The sequence below is a fragment of the Suricata suricatta genome, chromosome 3 (genome assembly GCF_006229205.1).
Source record: "Suricata suricatta isolate VVHF042 chromosome 3, meerkat_22Aug2017_6uvM2_HiC, whole genome shotgun sequence".
Lineage (NCBI taxonomy): Eukaryota > Metazoa > Chordata > Mammalia > Carnivora > Herpestidae > Suricata > Suricata suricatta.
In genome coordinates, this window is record NC_043702.1 from 120954182 (window position 1) to 120963988 (window position 9807).

A 9807-nucleotide genomic window follows, 5' to 3' on the forward strand; every position below is an offset into this window, starting at 1 on the left:
GTAGCAGAACAGTTAAATAAGTCATGGAACATCCCAACTGTAAGAAACAGAAAGTTGACCCAAACTGCCATAACAAGGAGAATCTGTGGCTCGTATCATCAGAGTCTAGCACTAAGATGGGCTTCAGGGTGACTAAATCCAAAGACTTCAGTGCCATCTCTCCACGGTTCCCGGACCTGCTCTTATCCCTAGGCCGGCGTCATCCTCACAGTAAGAGGGTAGTGGCTGCAATTCCAGGCTACCACCTGTAGAAAAGGAGAGAAGTGCTTCCAGAATTCTTCCAGAGGCAGGAAATGGCACACAGCAACTTGTATCCACAAAGTCTGCTTTCTCCTCTTTCTGGTCATATGCCCACCTTTCTGTCCTGGCAGCTGGTGGGGTCATGTGATCAAGTTCTTGCAAACGGAATGTGAATGGAAACCATTGTGTCATTTCTCCCTCCTTTATTTACAAAGGAATTGTTTACTCTGAGGACTTCCGTGTGCTCCTTTACGAAAGAAGGTATCATGGGCATGGAGCCTGAGGCAACCCAGCTTCAACCATACTCCTTCAAAATGACAGAGTAACAAGACAGAAGCGACAAGGTTCCCTGAATGACCCAGGCAACAATGCTACCTTACCAGCCTAGGCTGCTCTGATGGTTACATGACAGAGAAATAAAATTTTGTCTTATTTGTTCCATTGTGCATAGGAGCCTCTGTTAGGTCAGCTTCTCATATACACTAATAGGCATATATCCTAAAGTCTCCAATGAAACCCTCCTCCTGTCTCAAGTCCTCCTGGCCTGGATAGCATCAGAGCCTGCTTCCAAGGCAATCATTCCCCCTGGGGGCAGGATTATCCTTCGACCAAAACACCCACACCTGCCTGGGGGAGGAGCCAGCATTCTCAGGCCCTGAGCTGTGTGGAAGAGCAAACAGAACTCTGACTCAATCAATGTCTCATTCTTCACCATTACTTTTCTCCTAATTCTCAGTGATTTCAAAATCAAGTATATAATCCTTCCCTGTCCTGTTCTCTCTGTCTCTTAATCTGGTTACCTCTAGCATTCATCCCCTCCCCCTATCTCAGCGACTCGCTGCTAGGTTCACTCTCTGGACCAGTGCTGTCCAAGAGAACTTCCCACCGTCACAGAAATATTTCTCCTTCACCCTCCAATATGGTAGCCTCGTGTGACTATTAAAGACTTGAAATGCGGCTAGTGCCAATAAAGAATCACATTTTTAATGTTCATTTAAATCTCAATTTAAACAGCTGTAGATGGCGAGTGGCTATTGTATGAGCCAGTGCAGGCCTTGGCTTAGTCGTTCTCAGCAAGAGCAGCTCTCCACAGTCTGAAGTACAAACATCCAGTTCTCCACCAATCGTGTCATAGTCTGCCAGCCAACTCCTTCTACTACAATATTCTCTGCAACTGCTGGGACTTCCACTCCAAACACCCCGTCATCTTTCACTTTCCACCCCCTGCATTTTCTCATGTCCTTCATTATCAAGCTTAGACTTCATGATTCTATGATGTCACATTTGCATGTGCTCTCAACTCATTGCCCCCTCTCATTCATTCATATCTGCATGGCAGAACTACAACCCTCGTCAAAATCCAGCTCCCTCCCTACTTCAAACCTCTGCTGAGCACTTGACTTTAGGCAGAGGAGGAACACTCAGTAGTAACCTAATTGATCACTTAATTCAAGCGTCCACAACGACCCCAAATTCTGCTAGATTTCCCTAATTCCTTCACTCCCCAATCTGATCTCCTGGATGACTATTTTATATCATTTCCTTGCACCACCAACCTCTACCACTTCCTTCTCAGTTCACTGTCAGATGAGAAAATAGTAACAATTTGAGGGGAACGTCATCAGATCCTCCCGCCACCACACTTCTCAACCCATCTGCCTCTGTGCCCATAAACTCTCTTTCCGGTTACTAAGGGTGACCACCTGTGCTCTGAAGGACAATGCCAGCTAGTATTCTGGATTCCATTCTTGCATACTTACCCAAGAAGAGCTCTCTTATAATTTGTCCAATTTCCCATCCAAGTTGTTGATCTTTCTCTCTCTCCTGGACCATTCTCCACAATATATAAATATGGTATAATATTCCTGTCTTTTGAAAACCCTCCCTGACCACATATTCAGCAAACGCTTTTATGTATTAGAGTGACATGATCTAATTTATGATTTTAAAAGATCTTTCTGGAGAACAGACTGTAGAGGAGCAAAGGAAAGTAAGGAAACTAGTTAAAATGCTAGTTGAGAATAGTTTCAGTGGTAGCAAACTAGATAATATTGACTCATCTTAAATTGGACCCTTTGGAGGCTGGAAGACTGCTACAGAATATGGCAAACTAAAGAGACCTAACAGGTAAATGCAATTTGTAAACTTTGGTTGGCTGTTTAATCTGGGAAAAAATATAACTATAAAATGTAGTTCAACGTATGTAAATCAGTTAAAGTGATACACCCTATTAACGAAATGAAGGACGGAAGTCATATGGTCATCTCAGTAGATGCAGAGAGAGCATTTGACAAAATTCAACACACGTTCATGATGAAAACTCTCAACAAACTAAGTATAGAAGGAATTTCTCTTAACATAATAAAGGTCATATATGACAAGCCCATTATACTCAATGGTGAAAAACTGAGACCTTTTCCTTTAAGATCAGGAACAAGGCAAGGATGTTCACTATTGCCACTTACATTCAACGTAGTACTGGAAGTCCTAGCCACAGTAGTTAGGTGCCAAAAAGAAATAAAAAGCATCCAAACTGGAAAGAAGGAAATAAAATCATACGTTTACAAGTGACATGATTTTACACATAGGAAATGTTAAAATTTCCAACAAACAAAACCAAAAAACACTGTTAGAACTAATAAACCAAACTACAGCGATTAAAACAAGATAGTGCTGGCATAAAGACTGATATATAGACCAATAGAACAGAATCGTTAGCCCAGAAATTAATCTTCAACAAGGTTGCCAAGAACAGACAATGGTGTTGGGAAAACTGGATATCCACATGCAAAGGAATAAAAGGAGTGAAATCAGACCCTTATCTTACACTGCACACACAAAATCAACTTAAAATGGATTAAAGACTTAAACCTAAGACCAAAAATATAACCCCCCTGAAAGATAACATAGGGAAAAAGCTCCTCTTTATTATTGATTTATTTATTTTGAGGTGGGGGAGGGAGGGAGAGAGGGAAAGAGAGAGGGAATGAGCAGGGGAGGAGCAGAGAGAAAGAGAGAGGGACAGGGGTCCATGCTGTCAGTGCAGAGCCCCATTCAGGGCTCAAACGCACAAACCATGAGATCATGGCCTGAGCCAAAAACAAGAGTCAGGTGCTTAACTGACTGAGCCACCCAGGTGTCCCAGAAAAAAAAAGCCTCTTGACAATGGTCTTGGCAATGATCACCTGGATATGACACCAAAGACACAGACCATAAAAACAAAAATAGACAAGGGGGACTTCATCAAACTAGAAATCTTCCTTATGGCAAAGAAAGTAAGTAACAGAATGAAAAGACGACCTACAGAATGGGAAGAATATTTGCAAACCATATATCCCATAAGGGGTTAGTATCCAAAATATATGGGACTTCTACAATAGCAACACAAAAGAAAACAAAACAAATAACCCTATTTAAAAATGGGCAAAGTACTTGAACAGACATTTCTCTAAAAAAGACATACAAACGGTCAACAGATATATAAAAACGTGAGGTGTTCAACATCACTCTTCATCAGGGAAGTGCAAATCAAGAACACAAGGAGATATCACTCATACCTGTTAGGATGGCTATTATCAAAAACAATAAGAGTAACAAGTTTGGTAAGGATATGAAGAAATTAGAACCCTTGTACACTGTTTGTGGGAAAATAAAACGGGGAAGCTTCTATCGAAAGTGGTAGGCAGGGTCCTCAAAAAAAAAAAAAAGAAAAGTAGAATTGCCATATGATTAAACAATCCGACTCCTGGATAATTATCCAAAAAAATTGAAATCAGGATATTGACAGATGAATACATAAAATGTGCTATACACATACAACAGAATATTATTTGGCATTTAGAAAGAAAGAAGGAAAGAAAGAAAGAAAGAAAGAAAGAAAGAAAGAAAGAAAGAAAGAAAGAAATATGGAAGGAGAGAGGATGGAACAAGGAAGGAAGAAAAGAAAAAGAAAATCCTGCCATTTGGGACAACATTGTTAACCTGAGAGGACATTACACTAGATGAGAAGAACCAGCCACAAAAAAACAAATCATATGATTCTTCTTCAAAATAGTTAAACTCAAAAAAGCAAGAATAGAATGGTGGTTGCCAGAGACTGGGGGAGTTAGTTGTTCAACATATATAAACTTTCAGTTCAGCAAGATGAATAAATTCTGACAATCTGCTGTTCAAGACAGTGCCTATAGTTACAATATGAACAGTGCACATAAAAATTTGTTAAAAGGGTAGATCTCACATCAAGTATTCTTACCAGAAACAAACAAATGAAAGGGCATGGGGACACTTAATGAAGGTGATGTGTATGTTTCTCATCTTGATTGTGGTGATGGCTTCACAAGCATATTGCCTACATCCCCACACGTCAAATTACCTTCATTAAATATATGCAGGATTGTGTGTGTGTATATATCTTGATAAAGCTGTTAAATTTTTTTTTAAAAAGGGAGAATGGTGTACTAATAAATATTTAACAACTAGCCATGGAGTAGGAACTCCGACTTCTAGTAATTACCAATTTCCATGGTGTAAATATTCCCAATATAACCAATATCAAGCTACTGTGATAGCACTGAACTTGAAGTTGGAAGAGATGCACACAGTCTCACTGCACAAGTCAGCTTCAGCATGCCACTGGATAAGAATGTTCTGGAGACAAATAGAGAAATGTGAAAGTATACTGGATGTGTTGGGTATTATCATTGAATTTATATTGATTTTCTTAGCTGTGGTAATGGGAAGGTGATTGTGTAGGCAAATGCCCATATTCTTGTGAGATATATGCTAAAATCCTGGTGGCATCCTAATGTTTAATGACTACACTCAGGTGTGTGTTGAGTGTGTGTGTGTGTGTATGCACATGCACACGTGCACACGTTTGGGGAGGAGGGATACATTGCTGTTCATTAACAAAACTATTCTTTCAACATTTCTATGAGCTGAATATTTTTAAGAAGGAAAAATTAATTTGTGGCCAACAGGTGGTATCATATAAAAATCTGAATTTTTGTTTTCTATTGAAGAGAGCCTAAAATTGCAATTTTGGACTCATGCTCTCAAATAGCACCACTCACCTGAACCTAACAGACAGGAAATATGCTTGCCCATCAGTCTTACCTGGCCCTCTTTCCTCCACTGAGTTACCTTCCTGACCCCCATGGGCATTTGAATTTGAACTCCTTCCTGGTCCAGAAACTGCTCAGTGAACTCAAGTGAACTCAATAGTGCCTATTTAGTATTCTATTCCTGCTTCTTGTGCCCTAGGCTAGTAACGAAAACTAATTTTGTGCTTTCTCAAACTCATTTTACCAGCTCTCTCTGCTGACCCTCCTAAAAGGATGACACTATTTAAATTCCTTCCAAGTTCAGGATTTAAAAATCACATTTCTGAGCTTAGAGGACTGTAGACATGAAAGTACTTGATGAGGTGATGGTCACGAAATGACTCTGTCGTTTCGACGTCTTAGGGGACTAATGATACACCAGAGCTTAGCAAGCAGAACACCTGTTTCAAGCAGGTCTGTGATGTTGGTGGTGACTCTGGCTCCCTCTAAAGGCTACCGTGAGAAAAGCAGCTGCTTACCACGTGCTTTTCCTTTTTTGGGCTTTGCCGGAAGTGTGACATTTGGTTGGGTGAGGAGGGGAGGGAAGCTGCAGAGATATGTATGTTCTTTGAATCCAAAGCCAGTAATCACACTCGTCACGTAGCCGTCCCCTGGTATCACGGATATAGCAAGCTCCTGTCCCACACAACTTTTTATCCTGAGTAAGGACTATACTCTCTGCTGTCACCAGCGTGACTGGAAACAGAGAACCTGATCAAAGTCCGCATTCCTGTGTTTTTTTTCCTTTAGAATAAAAGAGTTTAGGTTTCGAATTTTTATAAGGCAAACACTATCTTGTCTATTTGCTTTGAGAGATAATTTGTCAGAGTATCTGCCGGTGCCAATAAGGTAAGTGTGTTGGGCTATTCTTCGTCACCACTGTCTTTTTTTTTTTTTTTTAATGGGGAAATGTTTCCAGAAACTGCTTTTGCAAAGGATGAATATTCTCCTAGCAGAGTGCCTTCCTTAAGGGTGAATGTGATCCTCTTCAGGAGCCTCTTGATCAGGGTGAAAGCAACAGAATTAAGGAGAAAGTCAGAAGGCAAAGGAGCATTGTAAGCAAACGATATTATGCTGTTGGTAGCAATCATTTGAAAGAAAGCTGTCAGTGAGAATTACAGTGTCATGGGACTTTCTGTATTTTTGGCCCCTCTGATTTCATCTTATGATTGACATGAGAGAGCCAAGCATTGGGAAACATAAACTACTCCACAGGTGTCAGGAAATAAGTATAACAAAGTAAGAATATTGATGGGTAACAATAAGAGATATAAACAGATCAAATTCCAAACCCAAATGAATCATGGTCAATTACATGACTTGCAGATCACCCACGTCTCTCCATATTTCAGAAATGATTCCTACACCCTCTTGTCTGGCAGGTATGGGATGGGGAGTTTCGTGTCATTCAAGAGTCTGGTTCAGGGGTGCCTGGGTGGCTCAGTAGGTTGAGGGACCGGCTTTGGCTCAGGTCATGATTTCACAGTTCATGGGTTCAAGCCCCACGTCTTGCTCTGTGCTGACAGCTCAGAGCCTGGAGCCTGTCTTCGGATTCTGTCTCCCTCTCTCTCTGACCCTCTCGTGCTCACGCTGTCTGTCTGTCTCTCTCAAAACTAAATAAAACATTTAAAAAATTTTTTAAGTATAAGTCCGGTTCAGTAGATTACGGCTCATTTACCAAAGAATTCTGATTCTAAGCAAGCTTTGAGCTACAGAGGACCTTACAGACCTAGCAATTTTATAGTTTACAGAGAGTTTACACACATGTCCCCACCACTGCCCCTGGCCCTTCGTGCCTGCAGAATCTCTCCTACCTTTGAATTCACACCTATTTTGGTACCAATTACTTGGCATTCAGACATAAAAACAATTCTCTGGGGCTGGAAGAGAACAAAGAGAAAACTTCCCTCTATATTATGAGAACCCTCTATATTACAAATGTAGGAACAATCTTACAGGGAAATAAAGAATTTTAAGTTTATGCAGCTGGTTAGAGGCAGAGGCAGACCCAGAACCCAGATCTTCCTGTTTCTAGTTCACTCACCAACTCCCCTCATTGATTTGAAACATAGTTTTTATGTATATTTATTTATTTTGAGAGAGATAAAAAGAGAATGCATGTATGTGCACACAGGAGGAGACAGGGCAGAGGGAGAGAGAGGGAAGATCTTAATCAGGCTCCTTGCTCAGCACACAGCCTGATGCGAGGCTGGATCCCACAGAGCTGATGCTCAACCAACTGAGCCACCCAGGTGCCCCCCTCCCTTTAAAAAAATTTTTTTTTAATTTGAAGCATATTTTTAAAATAGCTGCTCCCACTCAGAAATTCATAATCTGCAAATGTTGTGTAATTTTAAGAGGTGTAAATTCCTCATTTGTTTTTGCTGCCTGTACAGTTTTCTTAAGTGGGTCTATAAAGGACAAGGTGTTTTGCCCTGGAAAAACACAGCCCACTCTGTCTCTAACCTGGTCTCTAGGCACAGGCAAACAGCCCAACAGAGCCTGCAAATGTTTGTACCTGGAGCACACAACCATTAACAAACGTACCACATGATATCTTGTGTATCCACATCCCTCCATATGGTGGCATCTCCTGTGGACAGTCACTGGGTCTTGTTTTATTACTATTACTTTGTCATTGGGCCTTAATCATCCTCGGGTCCCCACCCGTGGCTCTACAACTGCACTCCAAGGTCCCAGGGTGCATCTGTTGAATAAATCACTTTGCTGCTCGCCTGTTCACTGTAGCACGTTTTGCACTTTACCAATTCAATTAGCAACCATTTGTTTTGTGTTCTTATTGCAAAGACAGAACACAGCTGAGATCTACCAACTTCAGCCTTCTCCCTAGTGGCCTGGCAATTCCAGTGTTCTCATTGGCGGAGGCCATTTATTTCTGATTGAAAGCTGTCTAAAACTGCTCCTCAACCCAAAGGAAACTACAGGTATGGATACTCCGTATTTCCAAACTTGTTGATTATTTTTGTCTCTGTGAACTGTCTTTTCTAGGGAAGAGAGAGAAAATGAGGGCGACAATTAGGGAGGGTAGGGAATGAATGCTGATAAATATTTGGCACTAGGCACTTTTGTGTGAGTAATGTTACTTCGTTTAAAACTCGAACAATTCTTCTACATAGCTATTTTTCTTATTGTATAAGCAGTAAACCTTAAGGTGTTTAAGTAGGTTGTTTGGAGTCACATGACCAATCAGTTGCAGAGACAGGGTTCAAACCCAGTTCTACTGCCTCCAAATCCATTCTGATTGCAGCCTCCCTAGCTCTTTCAATCAATAAAGACTCGTAAGTCAACCAAAAGTCTAAGGGGCAAAAGTGTCAATTTTGTTATAAATAGTGGAAGCCAGACATGGAAGTCTCAACCCTACAGTGAGCAGGCTGGCAAGTAAGATTTGGAAAGAGCCCTGCGAAATCCCTCTGAATCTCCTTGCAAGTCCCTGGATCTGCTCCAGGACCAGGGGTGTTCAAGGCCCCACGGGCTCATCTTTAGATCTGACTTGATCTAGAAGGCAAGCTACAAAGGGACAGGACACATTCCCCCAAGCCCATCACAAAAGTGTGGCAGCAAACCTGAGCACACGTGAGAGAAGAGACTCACTAATGAGAATCACAGGACACCTTGGCCTCTCAGACCAAGATGTGCACATCCAGGCTCAGAGTCAGAGATCTAGAGTCACTGCAGGTTCAGCCCCTTATTAGCAATGTGGCCGCAAACTATGTCAAATGCCGATGTTGTTTGTTTTCCCATCGACTGATGCTCAGGGCTCAATAAATATTCTTTCTCTTAGTTCCCCAAGGCAAATAGCACTATAATAAGTGGCATCACACTATGAAAATCACAGAAGGGTTACACAGCAAGATCTCCCCTCAAAAAAAAGTACCATGTCTCCAAAGGCAGAGGCAAATCAAGTATACATCTATTATTTTTTAATAAAACAGATACTTTGAGGTCTTAACTCCTCTGTGCATCTCTTTGACTGCCCAAGAGGGTTGAGGGAAAGGCAGCACTGGCTACTGAATCAGCCTGACATGTCAAGGTGCCTCACGTGACCTCTGATTGCTGGAATTAACTGAGTGGTTAGCCCAGCTGTCAAAGCCAAAGCTAGCCTGATGTTTATAGAAGCCCAAATTATAGTACCAAGAAAAACTGGTTCTAAATCCCTGTGATGCATGCTTCCTCCAGCCTCGACTGACTAACATGGACATCCCCATTTCCAAAAGACCTCATCTAGGATGCCCCATCGAGCTTTCCTTGGGGACTTTGTTCTGTGTTATAGTCAATCAATTTTGTCTCTGGGCAAGGTTAAGGACCCCCCATTAATTCATGCAATACCATTGTTGCATGATAGGGGATGACCCATGACCAGCTATTCTTCAGGACTCTATATGCTTTGAATAAAAACTAATATTTTTTGCTAGCTGCAATTCCTAGGGTCCAGAGGGACAAGGGG

The 9807-nt window shown here is 41.5% G+C and overlaps 1 protein-coding gene and 1 long non-coding RNA gene across 2 annotated transcripts in view; one reads left to right on the forward strand and one right to left on the reverse strand.

Annotated features, from left to right (window-relative positions):
• Window positions 1–578, reverse strand: part of LOC115288062 — a 1546-nt gene extending 968 nt beyond the window's left edge. The window contains exons 1-2 of the long non-coding RNA XR_003906793.1: window positions 356–578; window positions 177–245 (exon numbers count right to left, since the gene is read on the reverse strand). This is a non-coding gene — a long non-coding RNA (uncharacterized LOC115288062). The remainder of the gene's footprint in view (window positions 1–176; window positions 246–355) is intronic.
• Window positions 1–681, forward strand: part of FMO1 (flavin containing dimethylaniline monoxygenase 1) — a 28280-nt gene extending 27599 nt beyond the window's left edge. Inside the window, exon 8 of the mRNA XM_029935015.1 lies at window positions 456–681. Coding sequence (XP_029790875.1) covers window positions 456–471 — 16 coding nt within the window. The 3' untranslated portion in view covers window positions 472–681. The remainder of the gene's footprint in view (window positions 1–455) is intronic.
• The last annotated feature ends 9126 nt before the right edge of the window (window positions 682–9807 follow it).